Raw genomic sequence first — 24,656 nt, 5'->3', positions numbered from 1 at the left:
CTAAAAACATTCTAGATTCTATTACTTATAAATTGTTATCTTGGCATTTGTTAAACCTCTCTGTGCCTCAGTTTTCTCATTTGCAAAATGGAGTTTTTGTTCAGGGTCAAAAGAAGTAATAGGTATATAGCCTGGCATATAGTAAAGACTGTATTAACTATCATTATTATTATTATTACCCATCTTTGGCCTAAATTGTCCATGACTTATCTATAACGTACAAACTTTTCACAGTTGTTTGAGGAGTCAAGACGATGTGTGAAAATATATCAAAGCCTCAGCACATATGCATACAATAATGAAAGCCATTATTTAACTAGCATGCTATAGTACTGATTACTGACAGGGTTTCAGTTGTCTATTGCTGAAAAAATTATCCAAACCTGGTGGCTTAAAATAATGACAATCATTATATTCCCTTTCACTCTTTCTGTGGTTCAAGAAATCAAGAAGGGCTCAGCTGAGCAATTGTAGATCAGGGATTTTCATATGCTTGCAGCCATATGCTGGCAGCAATTGGAATATGCAGACTGGCCAGGCATCTCCCTCCTATCTCTCTCATATATCTCTGTCCACACAGGACCTCTCTGTGTGGACTCTGTACTTAATTTAGGATTCCTTACAGCCTGGTTAGCTTCAGAGCAATGAGATTGCTTCTATGGTGAGTTAGGACTCCAGTCCCCAGCATTTCAGCCCACAAGGCAGAAGCTGAATCGCATTTAATAATCGAGCTTTGGAAACCGTTTAGTGTCAGACCGCCATGCTCTATTAATTCAAACAGTCACAAAAGCCCACCACATTCAAAGGGAGGGAGACATTCCATTTCTTGATAAGGGAGTGTCAAGGTGCTACAAGAGTATGAGGGACATGGTGGCCATCTTTGAAAACCGCAATCTTCCACAAAGAGATTCTAGAAGCAGCCATGCTTAGGAAGACACAGGTAGGAGAAGTGTTCACGCTCCCAGGAAGGCTTCCAGCTGTCTTTAAGCCAAAGCCACCAGAGAGAAGGAATAGGAGGTCAAGGGGAAGCCGGATGTGGCTGCTGCTGCATTACTCGCTTTGACCTCTGAGCACACGGAACATCTGATCGTTCAGTGAGCATGTGCCATCGCCAAACATTGCACTAAGCTTCTTATGTGGATTATTTTATTTAATCCTCAAAACAGGCCTTTGAGGTAGATATTAAAGAAGTTAAATAACCTACTAAAGTGCCTGTGGCTAGAGAAGGAGAGGCCAGGTTCAAATCCAGCACCTCTATGTTTCCCTACCAGCTTCGGTTGCTATTGTATTAGTATTTTATGTCCTATATAGATGATTATGTGAGTCCATATTTTTATTCACTAAATGTGCTAATGTGCTTTTTCAGATTATTTATTACCAAGTTATCAAGTTGGAAAGATTGAAAAAAATAATTTTAATAGAATAATATATATTTCTCGCCTAATAACCTTAAAGAGTGGGGAAAAACGAGAAAATCTGATTCTCAAATGTGTTTGTTTCCACTTAATGTGCTTGCTTCATCGGAGGTGAGGCATTTTGGTAACTGAAATATTCAGTTATTTTTTTAATTACATTTTTTTCCTTCAAAAATAAAATTCCACAGCCTAAGGAAAAATGTACTGATTTGATTTCTTCAAGAGAAAAGTTTAATCTGAAAGTGTATGTAGTTTTCATTCTTGATTTCTCTTGGAGGCATGATGGGACACCCTGGGCCACAAGGGCTTCCTGGTCATCCTGGACTTCCAGGGGAAGCTGGTATACCTGGAAGACCTGATTCTGCTCCAGGAAAACCAGGGAACCCGGGACCACCTGGGTTGCCTGGACCACCAGGGCTGCAGGGACCTCCAGGATCAGATGGTAACATGCTCCTCATTCACATTCACTGTCATTTATGTTGATATTTGTAGTGGCATTCAGAAAATATGACTTTCTGAATGTTTTAAAAATAATAGTTCATGAACCAAGTTAATATTAATACTACAAAAAAGTAAACTGATGTTGGACTATCACATCAATTAAAACACATGAAAATATTTGGTGAACAATTTAAGTGTGATAATAGAGTTTTGCAAATTAATATAATTTTATTTTTTAAATGTAGTTTTAATTTTTATCAGAGTTATATATGGACATGGCTTACAAGCCAACCAGTTCTACAAAGCCAGTTATGAAGAACTGCCATCCCAGACAACCCCTTCTCCTCTTCCTTCTTGGATCTTTTGTTATTTGCCTCTATCTTGCCATCCAACATACTCGTGTTATTATTTGTTAATTTTTCAGTTTGAGCATTATCTTTTGACTTCCCGCTATAAAAGATGAATTTAGCCCTTTTCGGCCTCCCTCCCAACCACACATGTGCACCTTGGAAAATATAGTTATAATCATAGTTTTGGTTAAATAAATATTCAGTGTTTACAATAAATAGTTTTTAAGTTCTATTCTCCAGTGAAGCTATATAAAACTATATATTATTACTTTTCTAGCACAACCTTTTGTTAACAATTGTCTTATTTTCTTTATTTGTGTTTTCCTTGGTTTTCAATGTACTTATTGCTAGTTCAACCTCAACCCACCTAGAATGGTATAAATCTCCTGATAATACATTATATAACTCATTAAATACTCTATCAATATTATGTCTTTGAATAAACCTCTCTTGGAGCTTTTTGCTTTTTGACCTGTTCAAATTAGGTCAGGTTGCATTTTTAATTTGCTGTTGACACACTGTCTTAAGATCTTCCTTTACCATTATCTGGGGAGTGAAATTCTCTCTCTCTCTCTCTCCTCCCCCCCCCCATAACTCATATATTTCTTTTAATGATTAACTTTCTCATTATACTTCCTGAGGAAAGGTATAAATTTGGAGGCTCTTGTCTGAAAATGTCTTTATCCCACTTGTGGAATTTGATTGATAGTTTGGCTGAGTATAAAATTCTAAGTTTAGAAATATGTTTCCCTCAGGTTTTTGAAGGCATTGTTTTCTAGCTTCCCATGTTGTTACTGAGAAATTCAGTAACATTGAAATATTTAATCCTTTGAAATATTTTTCCTCTCTGAAAGCTTATAGTAGTTTTTCTTTGTTTTCACAGTGATTCGCCTTTGTGTGAGTACATTCATATTTATTTGCAGGTACTTAGGTGGCAGTTTCAATCCAACACAAATTCTACATTTCTGGATAACTTTCTTGAAGTATTTCTTTGAAGATATTCTCTTTTCCATTTCCCCCCATTCCCTACACCCCCCAGACTCTATAGCTTTCTCAGAGAATCCATTCAATATGTCCCTTTTTCTCATCATCATTATTCTTCACCTTTTAATTTTTCTATAACACTTTCTGGGAGATTGTCTCAACTCCATCTTCCAACTTTTCTCCTGAATTTTAAAATTTCTGCTATCATTTCTTTTCTAGTTTCCAAGGATTTGGTTGTTGCTATTATTCTTTTTTAGTGTTTCCATGTGCAGCAGCCTGTTCATGTAAGGATGAAATGCCTTCTGTCATCTGATTTTTAGATTATGTAGTTTCTTTTAAAGTTTTCTTCTTGTTGCATTGTCTGTTTCCTCCAATTTTTTTTTTTTGTGTGTGTGTGTGTGTGTGTGTGTGTGTGTGTGTTATTTTGTCCTACTGCAATTTTTGAGAAGGAGATCTATGGTTTAACTGTTTCTTTAACAAATCATCTTGTTTGAGGCCTCACTGTCATTCTTTTTCAGAGACACCAATTCCTGACCTTTGGGAGAGATTTCTTATGTAAATTGTGTTCTTTCTTCACTTTCCTTCCTTTCCCTTTTTTTTTTTTTTAAAGATTTTATTAGGGAAGGGGAACAGGACTTTATTGGGGAACAGTGTGTACTTCCAGGACTTTTTTCCAAGTCAAGTTGTTGTCCTTTCAATCTTAGTTGTGGAGGGTGCAGCTCAGCTCCATGTCCAGTTGCCATTGCTAGTTGCAGACAGTGCAGCCCACCATCCCTTGTGGGAGTCGAACTGGCAACCTTGTGGTTGAGAGCCCACGCTCCAGCCGATTGAGCCATCCAGGAGCTCAGCAGCGGCTCAGCTCAAGGTGCCGTGTTCAATCTTAGTTGCAGGGGGCGGAGCCCACCATCCCTTGTGGGACTCGAGGAGTTGAACCTGCAACCCTGTGATTGAGAGCCCACTGGCCCATGTGGGAATTGAAACGGCAGCCTTCAGAGTTAGGAGCAGGGAGCTCCAACCACTTAAGCCACTGGGCCAGCCCACTTTCCTTTTCTTTACTGCCTGGTTAGAATTCAGCTTTTTAGGGTCTGCTATCTTATTACATTTTTGAAAATTTTTTAATTAAAAAAAATTAATTTCAGGTGTACAAAACAATGCAATAGTGAGACATTTCACCCCTCACAAAGTAGTAACCCCTCCCAATCTATTGCCCCTCTGACATCGTATAAATCTATTACAACTCCATTGACTCTATTCCCTATGCTGTACTCGATATCCCATGACTATATATATTAAATTACAGTTGACATACAATATTATTCAGGTTCAGCTTCAGGTATACAGTGCGGTGGTCAGACATCTACACCGTCCATGAAGTGGTCTCCCTAATGCCCCATCTGACACCCTACAAAATCTTTACAACATTATTGATTATATCCCCAAACTGACTTTCACATACCCATGGTAATATTATAGTTACTAATTTATGTTGTCTAATCCCTTCCCCTTCTCCCTCATCCCCATCCCCCCTTCTAGCAACCATCAGTTTTTCCTCTATATCTCTGAGACTATTTCTGTTTACTTTGCTCACTTATTCTTTTCTTTAGATTCTACATATAAGTGAGATCATATGGTATTTGTCTTTCTCCGACTGACTTATTTCACTTAGCATAATGTTATTACATCTTTTTGCTGTTGTTTTCTTTCCCTTTTTCTTTGTCTCCCAGGCGTTTGTATAATATATATACATCATCAAAAGTTCTGATGATTAGAAAATACATTGTAGTACATATATATCTGTATATCTGTATATCTGTATATCTATCTATCTATCTATCTATCTATCTATCTATCTATCTATCTATCTATATTACTGTCTGTTACTTTAGGATTTAGGGAGAACAAGGAATTTATTGTTTACATTTTATTTGTCATCTTGAATCAGATGTTTCTGAAGTTTTTCTTTTACAAGCTCTGCTTTACGCTTTCTTCATTAGGTAATAATTGATTATTAACACGTTGCGTACGGCGGGGTTTAAATCCCTCATACCCCTTTGTTCCGGCAGGTTTTTAAAAGAAACTACTTTAAAATGCACTCTTTAAAGTGTAAATGCTTCTATGTCATTTATTATTTTTCTATAGAATTTTTTAGGATTTACTCACCTATGATGTTAGTAATCCCTCCTGGTATGATACTGCAGAAAGCAGCTTCCTTTTTTATTAACAAAACACAAATAATTCAATAAAATTTGCAAAGTAAAAAGAGTCAACGGTAAAAACGAGAATTCTCGTTATCCGTCCTTAACGCATGGCTCAGAAAAAAAATGAAGATTCTCGTGATCTGTACGCAACGTGTTAAAGGGGGAAAGATCTTTGTCACACACTTCCTCTTAGTTTTTTTCTATATGTTTTGTTTTGATACTTTCATTTTGTTGTCCATTATCTTCTTCTGCAACCCACTTAAGTAGAGCTGAGATTAGGGACGGCCTTACCAAAGATTATACAGCAGAAGCGTGCTGTGACATTCATACAGTCTACTTGTATATCTATTCTTACAGAGAAACAATCATAGGAAAGGAATAGAAAAAAGAATGGGGATGAGGGGGAGACATGAGTGCAAGAGACACTTCCACTTGTTCTGTAGGAGACACTCACAAAATGATGTGATTCTCTCGCCCACCCCCTTTCCCACTGTGAAGTTATATATTGTAGTGTTGGGCATCCTGGACCACCAGGAGTAAAAGGCAAAATGGGTCCTCCGGGAAGAAGAGGCTCAAAAGGAGAAAAAGGCAAGTATGCATCAGAGGTAGAATTCCTAGAAGACAACAACACATCCAGGGTGGGGGGCATTTGTGAAATGTGTAATATGGCATTTCGTTTAGATTTGTTACTTACCTTAGTTACCTCCTATGAGTACTCCACTTCATATGTGCTTACGATGTGATTAGAACTTACCAAAAAGTCAAACCTCATGTCTTAGAGTATAAAGGAGAAACTTTCCTGCCATGAAATTTGCTCCAAAGTGGTAACTTTTTTTTTTCACGAGATCCTCTTGATTCCTTAAAAGAAGCAGAGATAGGACAGTATTGATCTTTTATTTCAGTTTCTCTCAGTGGATTTCATATTTCCCAAACTCATCAAACGCCTATGGCTCTATGTTTCTTTGCTCTAAATTTTTTGGTGCCTTTTTGACCAACTGGTTTCAGGTAGGTATGAGAGCTGAGGAGTTTGACTATCCTTAGAGACATTTTTTAAGATCAAAAGTTCTGATGATTAGAAAATACATTGTAGTGAATTATCAATTGTAATATTCAATGCAGTCAATAATCCCTCTTCATCTATTATTTGTTTCTTTAGATGATCAGGGTTTATATTCTAACCACATTTTTTGTTTTTTTGTTTTTTCTGTTTCTTTAGCAGGAATCAATTAGGAGACTTTTTAGTAGGAACCAAATAAGAGACTTTTAAACTTTTAAAAATAAGAAGCTTTCTTATTCTTAAAGTTTCTTCAGTAGAATTGAACATCAGGTTTTCCTCTAGAATTTGTCAGGATGAGTTTATTAAGACTCAAAATACCCCACTTGTCTAGAAACAATATATCCCTCCCATCTAGACCAGGCCTAGACACCACTACACCATGTGCCCACACCACACGATATCAATTGTCTGCAATAAGATTGCACATCAGACCCTTTTTGTTTTTATTTTCACTATTGGTTTTGTATAGTAAAGCTTTTATTGGAATTTTGTTCAGGAAATATAACAAAGCTGCCTTTTATCCTCTGTCTAGGAAATGCAGGGCTCTGTGCCTGCAAGCCTGGTCCCATGGGTTCACCAGGCCCTCCAGGACTTCCTGGGAGGCCAGGTAGTAAGGGAGACATGGGGCTCCCTGGGTGGCCTGGAGAAAAAGGTCACCCAGGCCCTCCTGGTGCTGAAGGACCTCCAGGGCCACCGGTGAGTAATTCTTACCAGTAACAATCTTTCTAGTTAAAAGAGACAGAGATAGACTTCAATTGGATCTTTTTCTAATTTATAGTTTGGTATATATTTTATGTTTTGAACCTATAAATATATTAATGACCAAAAATCATCTCTATTCATCCATTAATTTATTCATTCATTCTTTCATCCATTTGACTCATATTTATTGAGCACCTGCTCTGTTCCAGGTGCAATTCCGGGTGCTGGGGCTACAGCAGGGACCAGAATACAGTCTGCCCTCTGGGTGCCTCTACTCTGTTGGGAGGACATACACCATGTAACAGACAGATGAATAAATATACAGTATGGTGGATGGTGAGAAAGTCCATCACCATTTCATGTGGCTTGAATGGAGCGTGAGGGGCAGAGCAGGAGTAGCTGAACTCAAAGAAATAGGGGGAGGTTAGGGGGAGTTGCTGAGCGTGGGGCTGTATGTGGGATGGATTTGAGTTTTTACTCTGGATGACACAGAAGAGCCAGTGGGGAGTTTTTAGAAAAGAAAGACATACTCTGACATTTGTTTTAAAGGGATCACGCTGGCAGCTCTGTGAAAAATAGACAATAGGGGACAAAGGAAGAGGTAGATAGATTGCTGCAGTAATTCTGGTGAAATATGATAGCAAATGGATTAACATGGTAGTGCAGGGTGTGGTGGGAAGTAGTGAGAGTCTGGGTATGTTTTGGCTGGCAGATTGGCTGTTAGACTGGACGGGGCTATGAGAAGAGCTGTGAAGTCAGGCAAGACAAGGTGAGGAGCAGGCATGGGGTGGGGAAAGGGAGCAGTATCACTGGGGACATTTTAAGCGTCCGCTGCCTATTAGACAAGCAAGTGGAGATGCTGAGTAGGCAAAGAGGGTGATTTTTAAGTTAGGGATTCAGATGGGAAGTAGAGGCTGGAGATATAAATATTGGCTTTGTCAGAATTTATCTGATAGTGCCAAAGAGCGGAGGAGATCTATCTCAAAATGGCTCTCATTTGCTGACCATTACAAGTGGTTCAAATTGAGGCACACACAGCCTTTTAGCTGTTGCTCAAAATAAACTCATTGCCCCTAGGGCACTCCTCTGGAGGCTGGAGACAGCCCTCCTTTCCCCTTCTTAATTAAAGAGGCTTAATCCTGGGGTGACCTGGAGCCTAACCATCATGTTGGAGACATAGAATGTAGCATAAATTGCTCTGAAGTTCTGCAGATGCAGAAATGTAATAAACTACTCAGGCTCCCAGGGCGTACCCATTCTTCTAGGGTACCGCGGTCTTATTTATTAAGCATGCCACCGGTATTCTCTTTCTGGAGAGAAATTGGTTCAAATGGTCTCAAGAGTCTATCCATCAGAAAATATTTTCATCATACATCCTTGGACTGCATGCCATCCATACATACTGTATGCCATCCACTTTGGGCCCATCCCATTGTCCCCTATGACTTGGATATACAGTAAAAATAAGAATTTAAGCAACATTCAGCCCATATTAGCACTTTATTATTTCTAAGGTTCTTGTCTAATTCGGCTATTTCTACTAAGAGATTTGTTCCACTCACCTTTTCGATGCCTCATAGACATTGTTACACACAGGATGCTATACGAGAGTGACGTTCTTGGGGGTATTGAGTCGTGTGTGTAGCTGTATTTTCTGTACACGAAATGGCTCCAACCATTTTGCCCGTTTGAGTTTTTAGGCCTATTGTGTACATTTTTTGGCTTTTCCTTCTTTCCGCTTGATGCTGTCATTGTGCTTATCTCTCTGGTCCCTTCTCCCCTTTGTAGTTCATTGCACATAAACTAGTAAGGGCCAGTTAAAGCGGTAGCTTAGCTTGCTTGAACACGTTGTGAGACTGCATGACAATAAGGCAAGGTGGCACGTGTATGAGCAAGGAAAACGGTCTGCCTGGTCATTTTCATGTTCCGAATTCTTTCCTGTGTTTCTTGATTATTGAGGTCAATAGACAAGTAACCTTAAGCCATGATTGGTGTTTCTGTAACTGTATGTATTCTAAAGCTTGGACACTGTAATATACCAACAGTAGGCTTTCAGAGTTTTGACATGGCTTGATACTCAATAATATGTAACACTTACAAAAACATGATCCAAATAGTCCATTCTCAGGGCAATTTGAGGCCAAAAGATGATGAGCCTATCAAACAGAGTTAGTTGTTTACTTACTATACAGAGCAAATACATTGACTATAGCAAAGGTTCTTATTTTCCTTTCTCTTGCTCATTAACTTCCTTCAATATCAATCTCTTTCATCACAGCCTCATCCCTCAATCTCTACCTTCAGCTCTAGCAGCAGCTCTTGTGGTTAACCTACTCCCCTCTTTCCTCCCAATTCTATTTTACAAAGCCCAAGACAGTTTTAAAAAGGTTTTTTAATTCTACATTTTTATTTTGATATGAAATTTTATTTTATGGCTCACAAGAAGTCGCACAATCATGAGTACAGAGAACTTCCATGTACCCAGCTTCCCCCAATGATATCTTACATAACCCTAGTACATTGTCAAAACCAGGAAATTGACGTTGATACATTTCTATTGACTCAGCGACAGACCATATTCAGATTCCACCAGCTTTTACATGCAGTTCAAAAACCTCAGTTTGGTAAGGTGGGACCCACCTTGGAAGGCAGGGGAGAGAATGAGACCAAGCATGCCGAACTAGATCCCAGAACAGTTGAGTAGAAGGACAGAGGAGATTAGATATGCATGAATGTGAATAGCATTTGACCCACCACAACTAAACTGATCTGTTGCTATTATTTCTCACCAAGGGAAAACCTGGTGCCCTAGGACCACCTGGTAACAAAGGCGAAAAGGGCGACATGGTTGTATCAAGAGTTAAAGGTGAGTGTAATCAATCACTTAGCTCCCTGCCATTTTATGAATGATATATGAACCATCCCTTTGCATCAATTTCCCCCGTGACCACAGATAGATTCTATAGCAAGATGTAGGATTACCGAGATCACGTAAAGAGATGCTCCTTGTCCTTCACCGAGTCTTGTGATGGTTGAGCCTCAAGTCCTCTGTCTCTGATTTGAAAACATAAATGCTCCTTTAGTCGCAGTTTCAAATCTTCATTGTTGTGAACTTGGGTTTGAAAGAAGACCTCCTTGAACTTGCCTAGTATTTATCCACTACATTATACCATGTATCCCTGAAAATAAGACCTAGCCGGACAATTGGCTCTAATGCGTCTTTTGGAGAAAAAAATAATATAAGACTCAGTATTATATTATATAATATTATATGATATGATATTATATAATATGATTTATATTATATTATATTATATTATATTATATTATATTATATTATACCCTCTTATATTATAGTATAAGACCAGGTCTTATATTAATTTTTGCTCCAAAAGACGCATTAGAGCTGATTGTCTGGCTAAGTCTTATTTTCGGGGTAACACTGTAGTTTCCTGTATTAATCAAGAATATTTTGGTTGTATATGACAGAAATCCAGCTTGAACTAGTTTAAGGGGGAAAAAGTAATTATTTGACTTAAACAAAATTTGAAAGGTTGAATACAAGGTTTGAACAGGGACAATTGCATAGGAGTTTCTCTCTGCATCTTGCATCTTTCATTGTGCCAGCTGCATTGTTTTCCCCAAGATTACCTTTCTCTGGGCCGTGAGTACATGCCCAGAGCTACAAGTTCTTACAATCAGATATAAAAGAGAGCACTATCTTCTCAGCTCCAGTTAGAAAAAAAAATTTCAGGAAGGATTGGACTAGCCTGGAGGCAAGTCCCCAACCATTGGCCGTCTCTTCGTTCACTGTGACCAGGAGATGGTGTACCATGTTTGACGTCACACAATCAGGGGAAGATGCTGTTATGATTGGCACCTCCATATGCAACCTCCTTGTCAGAGTGGGAAAAGGAACATTTCCCTAATAAGAGATTCAATGTTTTTGGCAATTGTCATTCTCCCCTCTACGTTTACACAGTTGTCTTTGTGTGACTTAGTCAGCTGAGACACTTGGAGGAATCTCTACCAGCCCACACAGAGTCAAGGTCACGCCTTTATCTTTAGTCATAAGTTTTCTACTGCACCCACTGCTGATAAGGGCTTTACTGTCTTTTGGCTTTTGTTTCCAGGGCGCAAAGGAGAAAGAGGACCTGATGGCCCCCCAGGATTTCCAGGGCAGCAGGGACAAGATGGTTGGGACGGACATGCTGGAGCAAAAGGGGATCCAGGACCCCCCGTGTGTATAATTTTTCTCCTGCTGTACAATTTCCCTTTCTTACATGGCCACAAAACATCTGTTTTCTTCTTCTCAATTTAAAAAGCTATAACTTGATAAAGTGTTAACAGGCTGTGAATCAGAGTCACCTTTGATTCACTGCCATAAAAAGATGGTTGTTATAAAAAGTGTGGCATAATGGAAGATGGTGTAAAATCCTGAGTGACAGTGCAGTCATAACAAGACTCTATCTCATCTTTGTATCATTCTTGTGGTGGTTATTTCCTTCTGGATTCCTTGTATCTACAAACCCCCACGGATCCGAGGTCTGTTCACTTAACTCTGTAGGGTGGAGGATAGAGCACAGATTCTGATAATTATTGTCAGTCCTGTTCTCTGGTGAAGAATCACATGGGGGAAGTGGCAAGCAAAAAATGATGGACTGAATTGATGAATTGGCGGATGGAAAACTCCATTGCTAAATGATATTTCTGCATTTTTCAAGCATGTTTGGGGTGGAGACCATGTGTGGGTAATGAAGGTCATAAGAAAAGACTATGAGACATGATTCAATGCTTAGGAACGTAAAATATCTTGAGTATACGAGATGTTTCTGAATGCTTACAATGTCACAGAAACTGACCTAGAGGTTTACTTATAACAGTAGTCTTCTGAAGAGCGATTATCTTTAGTTTTACAGTAAGGAAGTGAAGGCTTAGGGCATGTTACTCAAGGTTATCTATCTATCTATCTATCTATCATCTATCATCTATCTGTCTATATCTATCTATCAACCATGTTTCCTCAAAAATAAGACCTAGTGAGACCATCAGTTCTAATGCGTCTTTTAGAACAAAAATTAATATAAGACCCAGTTGTATATATACACGTTTATATAAAATACCATATATATAGTATTATATTATATTAATTATATTAATTATATTATATTATATTATATTATATTATATTATATTATATTATATTATATTATATTATATTATATTGACCCAGTCTTATATTAAAATAAGACCGGGTCTTATATTAATTTTTGCTCCAAAAGATGCATTAGAGCTGATTGTCCGGCTAGGTCTTATTTTCAGGAAAACACAGTAGTAGGCTAAACAGGAGTGCAAACCCTAGTCTGCCATATTGCAAAGCACATGGTACTTCCACCAGACTGTGCGGCCTGCTATTGAGAGTGTTTTATTAGGACAGAACCATGTTCTGGTTTTATAGGAACTCATTCAGACAGAATACATGTGAATAAGAGACAAGCTTGGAAATCAGGTTAGATAGTGTTTACAGCTTTCTGGTCTTTGGGCGGGTGTCAGGTTTGTGAATAATCTTCTCTGCGCTGGACTTGGTAATCTCTGTTTAATTCATTCTTCCACTTGAGAAACTATTTAGAAATCAATGTCACTAAGTGGCAATCGTCATCGTGTACTAACCTAATTGTGAAAAACTAAAATATATTTACAGATCAAATTGGGAGAGGAATTTCTATAACACCTCCAGAGGGGGGTGCCTTGCTAGAGTCTTTGAAACAATCCAGACTCACAAGACTATTATATCACATTTGGGACCAGGCTATTCAGAAGGATAGAAGACAGGACCCTCATCTTGACAGTAGGGCAACATCAGGCATTCCTTGTGAGTGAGGGTCCTTGCCGCTGGTCATTCAGTTGGAGTGAAGGAGATGAGATCCTCAGCTGGCAGTTGTGCGAGTAGCCTCATCCTCGACAAGAGCTTTTATCTCCACAGCACAGTTTGTGGAGAGCCCACAAAGAACTTGGCAATTACAGGAGCCACCACTCACGCGAGATCCAGCAAGGGCTCCATATAGGTCTTTGCACCCAGACTAGGTGCAAATTTTGCAAACTGGTTTGAGTTTTACTGTAAGCAATGTTGCCCGGTAGTATAGTTGACGTGCAATTTTTATGAAGTTTCCAGTGAAATAGAACTAGAAACTTAACCAAAATTCAAATTCTTATGCCGGAAGAGAAAGTATTTGTCAGCCCTTTGTCCACAGACATGGAGGGTGATGGAGTCTATTCGTGTTTGCAATTTTGAATGCATATGAACTTACTCAATTGGCAAGCCGACTACCTCTGTTAATTTACTTATTTCTATATTTCATTATATTTAATAATAAAGAATGGTTCTATATAACATTTCTTACTCTGTTTTTAAGACTTCACAACCATATGACCTTCTGTATTTGAGACAACACACACACACCACTCACATATATATGTAAATATGTATGTCTAAAATATTAAGAAGAATCTGAGTTAATCATTTTAAATTACATTTGCTATTGAGTCACTGTCTTCTGGAATTAGGAGCTTTCTCCATGTGTTTCATTAGCTTATGACAATGACTAGTTTGCGTTCATGGACTTTCAAAGATCAGTAATTGACTGATGGTGTGAACATTCCCAGGGGGATCATGAAGACGCAACCCCAGGTGATCAAGGATTTCCTGGACCGCCAGGCCCCCCTGGTAGAGAAGGGCCTCGGGGGCCTCCAGGACTGGGACTTCCTGGTCCACCGGGAAAAAGGGGGCCTCCAGGAGATCCGGGCTGCCCAGGCAAGAGGGGCCCTGATGGCATGAAGGGTCAGAAAGGTAATTTTGAATGTTTCATGTGACAGAATATCAGGTGACATCATGGAAGCTAAAACGAGCCTCTCTTCTGGGCAAAGTTAGAGCTATGGCAGAACCGCTAAATAAAATTCCATCGAACTGCTGTTCAAACCTTGAATATTGTCAAACTAATAAAAGCATTACAGCATAATCAATATTGAAAACAAATCCTTGAAGTGCTAAGATGTGTTTATTGCTTTATTTGTCTAGCATACCAAAGTTGCCTTTCACTCATTTCTCAGTATCAACTTAGACAATCTGACTGTATTAAAATTACATATATACATGTATTCAAAATATCTTTTTTTAACAATCTTTTGAGATAATGCAGTGAATTTTAATTAAAAAACACTAGTATTACATTTAAAAAAATTCACTACTGTCCCCCCAAAATCATTTGTAAGCATTCTAGGGAGAAAAAAGAAGGGGTTTTAAGTATATTTGATAGTTTTGTGAATATCAAACACTAATGTGACCTACACAGTATGATAGCTGAAAACTTTTTTAAAAGTTGGAAAAAGATGTATTTAAGAATTTTTTCTTTTGTAATATGTGCATATGCCTACACCTTGGGCTACATAGTTAATTGTGAAATTTCAGAAGAAAATAATATCTTTGGTTCTTGCTCTGACAGCATAGAAAGACAAATACCTTGGAATTCAATAAGGTTTAAAATTATAGTCTGGGACGCATCAAAATCTAACATTATTTTTATTCATCTCATCATTTCATATGTTTTTGATTTGAGAACATATGAAATAGTACATTATGAGATATTATTTCTATTATAAAAGAGGAACATTCCATTTTAAAGGAGATGGGAACTCAGACGCACAAGCTTGGAGTCTTATTTTCCTCATAAATTAAAATGAGAGATGACAATATCCACATTGCACAGTCAATAGAAAAACAAAAGACAGTATATTTGAAGCACCTGACCCACGGCAGGCGCTCAGTGAATGGGAGCTGTTCTAATATCTTGCCCAGTCCCTTCATTTGTATCATTTTCCCACATCCAAAGTCAGAACCAAATCTTCTGAACTCACCATGGGTGCCTCCTGCTATTTCATGATTTATCAAAGCTCTGGTTCCGTTGTATTTGATACCCATGGGCCTATCCATCCATCACTTATTCTAGGTTATTAAAAATGATACTTCTTGGAGCCACTATGTTTCCTGGTCCCCCTTATATTTATAACTGCTCTGACTGTTGAAATTCAGATTTTAGGACATATTTTTCTAGAAATTTGGAATAATCATAGTTCAAGTGGTCTGTGATACTTTCAAATCTTCTTTTCCTTTGAATTTCACATATACTCAATATCTTGTTAGAATTGTCACTGAAATTTACAGTGTTATCAGTTGTGTAAATGCCACTTCTTTTTTTTATTATTCCAGGTGATACAATTTCTTGTAATGTCTCCTACCCAGGGAGGCCAGGCCCTCCAGGTTTTGATGGACCTCCAGGTATGATCAGTGAGAAGTTACTGTCTTGCACAGTCCATAGAGTAAAAGACCTGGCAAGATAGATAAACCAAGAGCAAATTCACAGGCAAAGAGTTAGGGTATTTCTAAAATTATTGTAAGGTTTTGAGGGACTTTGGGAAAACAGCATTTGTAGAAATTCACGTTGGGTCTCTAGTCTCCTGAGTTGTGCACGTCAGTTCTTATCTCTGTGCAACAAACTTACCTTGACTTGATCACATATGAGTTAAACTGTCTCCTCTTTGAGAGTTTTAAAATTCTATCTCCTTTCTTTTTCTTTCTTTTCTTTCTTTCTTTTTTTTTTTTTTTTAAAAAGGATTTTTGTTAAGATATAGCCAGCATACAATATTGTATTAGTTTCAGGTGTACATCAGAATTATTCAACAGTACCCACCTGGCACTATACAGTTATTACCACATTATTATTATATTATTCCTTCTTAATGAAATATTTCTCCCAGTTGAATTCCCTGTTTACCAGAAGGAAGTAAATGAATTGTTTATTTATATGGAAACTTTCTTTGCATGATTACAGCTAACTTCGAGAAATCATTATTGCCTGTTTTGTGACTGCTACAGTGTGATTTGGACTCCACTAAACTTTACAAACTTGAAAGGACACATGAAAGATTTTCGATAGGATTAACCCAACTTGGAAGCTGTTGAAGGAGCTTCACAAATTCCAGTGTCTGTCTGTCTGTATGCTCTGACTCCTATCTCAGGGCACACCAATGATGTAAAACAAAAACCAGACCCCATCACCAAAGAATCCAGAGGCAACTCTTAAAGTGTGTTTGCCTTCTGAGGTGGAAATCTGCTGTTTTTGTCTGTAGAGGACTCATCCCTACCTCTTCGAGAGTGCCATTCTAATTTCCTTCACACAACTACCGCTCACCTCTTCTCAGTCCTTGAGATTCAGGACGTGTCAACCTGTTGTCAGCCACAGGAGTGGGTACATGGCACAGGCTTGCCAAAGAACATTGCACAATGGTGTGGCTCCAAGTGGGGACATATAACATGAGGCCTTTAGTTATATTTATATATAGTTTATGCTAGTGGCAAAAATAAACAATGAGTCTTGTGACTACATTCTAAAGCATCCCTTTCCCCCTTTCAGGACTTTTGTCAGAAATTTTGAAAAAGAGCCATTCATTGTCTCTCTATGGGGTTTTCTACTCTAGTAAATATAAGCCTGAAATTGTTGGTAATTGTTGTTTCCTTATAGAAAAACTCGCAAACCTAGAGTAAAACAGAACCAAAAATTAGGGAGAGGTTGGTTGAGGACATGGATCCAGCTGACCTCTTTCTTTTTTCATTTAAGCTCATTTGAGCTGAGTTCCTGTCACTTGCAAATGAAAGACTTGATGTTTCGAGTATTACTAAGATAAACTGAGAACATGAGTCTTGCTAAGGCCAGGAATGACTCTCCTGAGGAGAAGGAAATTGAAGGAAAAAAAAATATATGGTGGCATAAGAAGAAATCCCCCTAACTAATTGTACTAACTTTTTAACCTCCTTTGAAAGCTCAGTCTCTAAAAAAAAAAAAAAAAAAAAAAAAAAAAAAAAAAAAATATATATATATATATATATATATATATATATATATATATATATATATATATGTATATATGCCTCCATTCATGAGCTATAATCTCATCTACCTCTTTATGGGTAGAAGGTGTCATCTGGATTCTAAAATTTTGGAGTCTATCTCCTTTCTGGTCCTGTGTCCCAAGAATGAAAAATGATCATTTGCTTACTGTTGTAAAATTTTTTCTGCTTTCCAAGAGACACAAATTTCTGATCAGAAACAGTGTGAAAAGTGCCCACATATCTACATCCCTGATTGCACGTTCATAAAACTGCTTCATTTGAATCAATCACTTGTTTCTAGCTAAATTAAACCCCAGATATATACAAAGGTTTTACCTAATTCTTTGTGTTTATTCAGGTTTCACTTAGATTGACCATCTGAGTACTAGCATAGTCACCTCTTTTGTCCTACATAACTACAAAAAGAATTTAAATGTTGGATGATGAATGACTCTCTATTACCCTCTGTAACCATTAGCTTCTGTCACAATAGTGTTGCCTAACAACCTCAAAATCTCAGTGGGGTACAGCAACAAATATTTATTTTCTCTATTATAGATTTACAAGTTGGGGTTCAGCTGATCTAAGATGATCTCTATTGACTTGGTTGCTGGCTCCAGTCCAGGTTCACGTCTGCAACACACATCTCATTGGGGGGCCAACATGTGCTCTTCTCATATGATTGCAGAGCTGGCAGAGGGCAGCCCAACTTCATGGGCACAGTTCACACCTTTCATTGCTTCATGGTTGTTAATGTCCCATTGGCCAAAACAAGTCACATGACCAAGCCCCAGCTCTAAGTGAGGGAATCACACTCCACCCATCACAGGCAAGGACCGGGGTGTGGAAGTATAATTCTACATCAGTGGAGTGAAGTGTTGCTGGTTGACTGGTTGAATGTTCATTTTCACATTTCCTGGTACCTTGTCATGGATGGATAAAAAAAAGGTTATGATTAGTTTTAGCAGCTTTTACCTCAAGAGAAGTGAACACTTGAACTTTAAGTTGGCAGTTGTACCTCCTTTGAAGTACATGATTTGTAGGTTTTTTTAGCTGAGCTAGCTCCTGGTAGGAAATCACAGGTTTGAAAAACAAAACAAAACAAAACAAAACCCTCGATTCCTTTGGCAGGTGCTTTTGCCTATGCTTTATTTAAGGGCAAATGCAGTAAGAGGCAGACAAGTAGATTTTGACTTTTACTCGGGTGCTTTCTCATCGGGCCACGCACTGGCCATCACCTCTGTCCTCTGACAAGGACAGGCTACGCTCGCATATTTGTGTTGAGACCTAGCAGGGGAAGGTCCCAAAAGATTCATCTGAATGGTGGTTATGTCCCAAAGACTTTCAGGAGGAATCCTTGACAGTATGACTTCTGAGAAAGTACCTTAACGCAATCACTCCCGATGAAACTCTTATGTGGAGCACATAACTTATACAATGGTTATGGAAAGCAGGCTAGGCTACAACTTTATTTTCTGTAAAGAAGACATACGCTTAAAAAGACTTAACATATATTTTTTTTTTTAATCACCTGACTTTGTTCTCATTTGATTTGTGTTTTATTGGGCCTGTGTTTTGTTGTTATTGTTTAGGTCCAAAGGGATTTCCAGGCCCTCCGGGTCCTCCGGGGTGGAGGTGTTATGATGGGCAAAAAGGTCGGCCTGGCACACCAGGAAAATCAGGAATACCTGGTCCACCTGGTGAGTGACGTGTTTTTCATGTAGGAACGTCATATACCTCTGAAAAGAGATGCTCTTAGTAAGAAAATGGCCCAGAGATCCCTGGGTAACGGGGTAATAGTTTTTCTTGGTACATTTAAGCTCTTAGCTTCAAGACCTTCTGGGTTATGATAATTTTGTAAGTCTTCAGGGCTTCCTCCACCTGAAGCGTGAGTTACAAGCTGTTATTGGTCTGTTATGTTGTAAAAATACTCAGTCCAGACAATTTGCCAAAGAATGCAAGCAATGAGTGAAACATCATTGGCTTTTAAGAAATATAAAATTGTAATTTATTTCCCCACACAAAGTGGCAAAAACAACATTACCTAGCAGGTTACTCTTAATTTTATTGGGTACCTCTCTATTTTTTTTAACAGTGTGTTTTTATCAAAGTAGTATAGTCTTATGTGAGCATTGGTTCTATATTTCTACGTTGAAAGATTGAAACAATTTTTTCTTCAACAGGTTTTCGTGGTGACATGGGAGATCCAGGTTTTGAAGGTGAAAAGGGGTCCTCTCCTGTCGGGCCCCCAGGCCCTCCTGGTTCACCTGGAGGAAGTGGCCAGAAAGGAATACCCGGAGATCATGCTTATGGCCACCCAGGACCCCCAGGAAAGAGGGGTCCTCCAGGAGTGCCAGGGCTGAAAGGACCCAGAGGTGACCCAGGATATCCAGGGGCTAAAGGTACGCGGGCTGCACTGTCCTGTGGTCCATAAAGCCAGCTCAGTTCTGGAACAGGTCACTGAAGAGTTTAGACTAGTTTAGACCATGTTGCCTCAGAAATCTAGAATGTAAAACTTTAACGCAAGCATCCTCCCTCATGTACAGGCACTGGTTGCGTTTCACATACCCTCAATCCCCAGCGTTGGCTTTGCATTTTATTGGTTGTTTTCAAGTCCAGAACAGCTCATGGTGGCTTAGTCAACTCAATTTGATTCAGCAGCTCTGGGACATCTGCCTGCTTTGACTCGGGACAGTATGTTAGCGCTGAGGACCAGGGACTGTGCAACCTGCCCACTGCCATTGCCAGGTTGAAGGAGGACAGGAGGAAGACCAGCTCGGGTGTTGGTGACTGAGAGTGGACCCTAGACCAGACTTTAACCAACTCTGCTGTGGTTCTTTTCCCTGGAGTTCAGGAAAGCTCTATAGGAGAGCAGAACATGAGCTGAGTCCTGACAGACAGGCTGTATTATTTGGACAGGTGACAGGGTGGAGGAACTTGCATTCCAGCAGGGGTAACAGGTGGGGCAGCAAAGAAACTCAAGACGGAGAGATGGTCCTGGCACTGATTCACTTCCTTTTCTAAAATCACTAAGAATTCTTTAGGATCCCCAGCCAAGATTTTCAGATTTTAATGGACTTAAAAATAACACTGGGTGGGGTAAGGGGTCATTAAAATCAGCATCTTCGGGGCCCCAGTCTCAGGAATTCTGATTCATGACATCAGAATTACGTGGGGCCCAGCAGTCCAGGCTGAACTTTAACCCCTCGGGTGTTGGTGACTGAGAGTGGATCCCAGACCAGACTTGACGTGGTTCTTTTCTGACAGTGAACAGGCCAACATTTATTAGGTACCCACGACAGTACAATAATACAGGGCAAATGGAGGATGGGGATTAAGCCACATTCTCCGTCATCAGGAAGCTTACTCGGTAGTTTGTAAGTCAAAATCTTCATAGACAAAACCTGAATTAATTGGAAAATAATCAGATAACACATTATATGAGTCAATGAAAAGAATTTTGAACCGGTAATCCCACTGTCTCACTTGTGAAAATCTACCTAAAGGAAGTGTTCAAAAAAAGTTGAAGATGAATATGAAAATACTCTTGTACAGTTGACCCTTGAACAATGCAGAGGTTAGGGGGGTCTGACCTCTGTGTATATGACCTCTAAAATCTGTGTATAACTTTTGACTCCCCCAAAGTTTAATTACTAATAGCTTACTGTTGACTGGAAGCTTTACCGATAATATAAACAGTCTATTAACAATATTTTGTACGTTATGAGCATTACATAGTGTGTTACAATAAAGTGATTATTACTTTATTAATTACTTAAGTTATTACTTTATTAATTAAGTAATTATTACTATATTAAAATGTTATTAAGAAAATCATAAGCAGTAGAAAATACATTTGCAGTACTGTACGTGCTTACTGAAAAAATATCCACGTATAATTGGACCCATGCAGTTCAAACCTATGTTGTTCAAAGTCAACTGTAGTATTATCTACAATAAAGGAACAAATGGAAACAATAAAGAGTTAAGTAACACACACACACACACACACACACACTCATAGGAATAGTATTCAGCCATTATTAGCATTAAGGATTAAAATTATATTTGTACAGATTACAACAAAATGGAAAACATTTGCAGATTAGTATCATTGTGAACTAATCTAACAATTGAATGTTCACTGTGATGACTTTAAAAATGTAAACATATGAACCAAAATATAATGAAAACATGAAAAAACAAAATACATTTTTAGGTTAAGGTGGGGAGTCATGGGTGGGTATTTTTTTTCCTGAAGATTATGACACTGCCTTTCCCATAAATAGAAATTTAAGAGTTCAGATGATGAAATCTCTTACAAAATGGAAATTCATGCAGCACAAACGGGGTTTATAAATATTGTGGAGGTTTGGTGTGAAGCCTGCTGCAATGTTAGAGGTTAATTAAAATCAGGAAGAACCGCATGGTTTTTCAATTTGCATAAACAACTTCTTTGTTGTCTACATAACCTTATCAAGTTTAACCCTCTTAGCAATGTCTGATTTTCCCATTCATTTGGAGCTCCTGATCTATGAAAAGAAAATCCATTCAGAGACTTAGCTCATTTGAGCACTGAGCCAGCATGAAAATGTTGACTTTCAGTACTGATATGCCTGAACTCTTTGTTGTAGGCTATCTACAGGGTTTTATACCATGCGTGTCACGGATGAATTGTATCATTTCAGGGCCAGCTGGCATGCCTGGATTACCAGGTCTCAAAGGTCCCAAAGGCAGAGAGGGACGTGCAGGGTTTCCAGGCCTCCCAGGTCCACCTGGCCATTCCTGTGAAAGAGGCGCTCCCGGGTTACCAGGACAACCGGGACTCCCTGGGTCTCCAGGAAGTCCAGGTAAGTGTCAACAGGTGTCAAGAACTGTGAAGAGTCTAGGGCTTTCCCCAATTTTCAAAGGAATATGCTCGCCTGTTGCTTTTTCACTGATGCTGGCAGAAGCAAGATTCTTGGGTCAGAGACAAAAGACGTTATTATTCACGGCACAGCAAGTAGCATGAGCTTTACCTTGGTTTGTATCATTTCCCCACATCATCCAAGTCTCTCAGGGGCAACATAAGAGGGGCTAAATAGATGCCACATGCACAATGGGTTGCAGTATCTGAGAGGAACACTGAGCCTGGGGAACTACCACTTTACAATAGCCTGCAAGACAGCCTGCTTTCTGTACTGGAGGAGGTGCTGTATCATCTGTCAAGGTTGCTCACTGCAAACATCAGCCTGAGAAATAGTCCAGGTAAAGAGCAGGCAGGACCTTGTATTCTTGGCATACCCAGCAAGATGTGTAGGAACTCCAAGAGACCCATGAAGGAGTATCTCTCAACACAAGATGCTAGGGGGTTATTTCCAATATGATCTTCATTTCACCATTCAGATTGTCACCTGTTATGTAAATCCTATTGCGTTTATCCAAATGCAAGAATATGCCCTCATAGGATCAACATGAGATTGGGGCAAAACCTGCCACTCTAGCTTTCTTTCTAGCACCAATATGATACTCGATGATCTTCTGATTTCTATAATTCTCTCGTCACGGTTAATAAGCTGACCAAAATTCACTTGGCTGTTAGTGTCTGGAAGCACCTGGAAAGTTTTCTTCTATTAGTTTTTTTCCCCTAAGAGTAAATACAAGTAACATTTTGCTTTTAACCCCATATCCATATCTCATTAAAAACAAAACAAAACGAAACAAAACCCTCTTTATACATGCATTCTTATTGGGAAATATTTGTTTAAGTAATAAACATTTTAAATATTTTCTGCCCTTCTTTTTATAGCAGCCAGAAAAAAATATATATTCGTAGGACGATGGAGAGTTGCTATTATTTTAGCTGATAAATATTATTTCACTTTTTTAAATCGGCCATAGATATACAATTGAAGCTACCATGAATAGTTTTTTCCTGCCTGTGTGTGAAGTCGGTTTTCTGTCGTCCTATACTGTTGTCACTGCTTTGTCTCAGGTGCCCCAGGTCAGAAGGGACAGAGAGGGGATATGGGGCCTTCTGGACCGGTTGGAATGAAGGGCCTCCCAGGAGTGCCGGGACGGCCTGGGGCAGAAGGACCCCGAGGACCCCCAGGAATCCCAGGACCCATTGGCGATGATGGACTACCTGGTCTCCCAGGCCCAAAGGGTGGGTAGCACTTTTCAGTCATTTTCTTCATTTTATAAACTTGAAATCCACTGCCCAGTGAAGCCGGTTAGGGGTGACCACACTATAGAATGTTCTGCTGTGTTAGCCTGACTTTGTCCTTCTCTTAGTGATGTCACCCTTCTTCTTGTCCTATCTATTCATATTTCCAGTGGCAGAATGTTTTGGTGTAGGGAGATGGGAAAAAGGTGGTGGGGGTGTTAGTTCCACAGAACCCACGAACACTTCTGCTCCGCAAACTGGGTAGAACCAATAAATTGTAGGGTCGGGCCAACGTGCTTCTGCTTTGGATGAACCCCCTCTCCATCGTCCTCCCTCACACCCAGTTCTCTGAAACCATCATGTGATCAGGATTCAGAAACATAAGGGTCTACATTTTAAATCTGTGGGGTGGAGACCTGAGCACTGGGGGGGGGGGGGGGGAACCCAGCTGTTACACACTGTGAACTTAATAGTGGTTATTCACCTTCAATACAAACTCAGAGTCAGGTGGCGGTGCACATCTCTATGTGGACAAAAAGGAACGTAGATCTAGGAACCACACCAACCTTTAAAATGGCTCCCTAAAAATTCATTTTTAAAATTGCATTAGGACCCCAGGGGCCGCCTGGCCTCCCAGGTTTTCCAGGAGAGAGAGGACAGCCTGGCCCAGAGGGACACCCTGGCAGGAAGGGAGAAGTCGGAGAGAAGGGTTGGCCTGGCTTCTCGGGAGACCAGGGAGTGAAAGGTGCCAAAGGTAAGTGCAGTTAGCAGCAGTGATGCTTGTGGGTTTGCTTTCGGTATTTGATCAGAACCTATAAATGTGATCTCTAAAAAACAAATGGGTCTCTCCTGCAGCTTGCATTCCTCTTGTGGTGCGATGGTGTTTCTTTTAGAATTTTAAACAAAATCTGTTTCCTCACTTCTTAATCTTATTACATAAAACTATGGTAAATAAATCGCTCTGTTAATAGAAGAAAATTAACAAGTGCATTGATATAAACATTGATTTGTAGTTATTGGGTTTCAGAGAACCTTCTCACCTTTTGGAAAGGGGGCACAGGCAGGGTTCCTGACCCCAAATCCTGTTTCAAATTTTTTTTTTATGAAAACTAACTCTTTTGGTAAAGAGCCATATATATGTATTGCAGGCTTTACAGGTGGTATGGTCTCTGTTTGAGCTACTTAACTCTGCTTGTGTAGGGTGAATATACCAGAGACATAAAAAAATGAACATAGCTGTGTTCCAATAAAATTTTATTTATGGACACTGAAATTTTAACTTCATTCAATTTGCTCATGTCATAAAATGTTTTTCTTGTTTTAAGTTTTTCTGCCAATGACTTAAAAGTGTAAAAACCATTCAGAGCTTGCGGATTGTACAACTGGCAGCAGGCAGGATTTGGCCCTTGGGTTGTAGTTTG

The 24,656-nt window shown here is 39.2% G+C and overlaps 1 protein-coding gene across 8 annotated transcripts in view; it reads left to right on the top strand.

Moving 5' to 3' along the window:
• The window catches only part of COL4A4 (collagen type IV alpha 4 chain), a 117,481-nt gene that overhangs the window by 54,116 nt on the left and 38,709 nt on the right, over nt 1-24,656 (top strand). For all 8 annotated transcript variants that reach the window (XM_074314188.2, XM_074314163.2, XM_074314160.2 and 5 more), the window contains 12 exons: nt 1,693-1,857; nt 5,887-5,976; nt 6,978-7,141; nt 9,941-10,013; nt 11,281-11,387; nt 13,811-13,994; nt 15,411-15,479; nt 18,683-18,790; nt 19,274-19,492; nt 21,779-21,940; nt 23,065-23,235; nt 23,846-23,989. In XM_074314188.2, the coding sequence (XP_074170289.2) occupies nt 1,693-1,857; nt 5,887-5,976; nt 6,978-7,141; nt 9,941-10,013; nt 11,281-11,387; nt 13,811-13,994; nt 15,411-15,479; nt 18,683-18,790; nt 19,274-19,492; nt 21,779-21,940; nt 23,065-23,235; nt 23,846-23,989 (1,656 nt within the window). The remainder of the gene's footprint in view (nt 1-1,692; nt 1,858-5,886; nt 5,977-6,977; nt 7,142-9,940; nt 10,014-11,280; nt 11,388-13,810; nt 13,995-15,410; nt 15,480-18,682; nt 18,791-19,273; nt 19,493-21,778; nt 21,941-23,064; nt 23,236-23,845; nt 23,990-24,656) is intronic.

The sequence above is a fragment of the Rhinolophus sinicus genome, chromosome 17 (genome assembly GCF_057876585.1).
Source record: "Rhinolophus sinicus isolate RSI-liver-muscle chromosome 17, RSI-T2T, whole genome shotgun sequence".
NCBI classification, from domain to species: Eukaryota; Metazoa; Chordata; class Mammalia; order Chiroptera; family Rhinolophidae; genus Rhinolophus; species Rhinolophus sinicus.
Note: the sequence above shows the minus strand (reverse complement) of the source record. Positions and strands in the feature narration are given on the sequence as shown.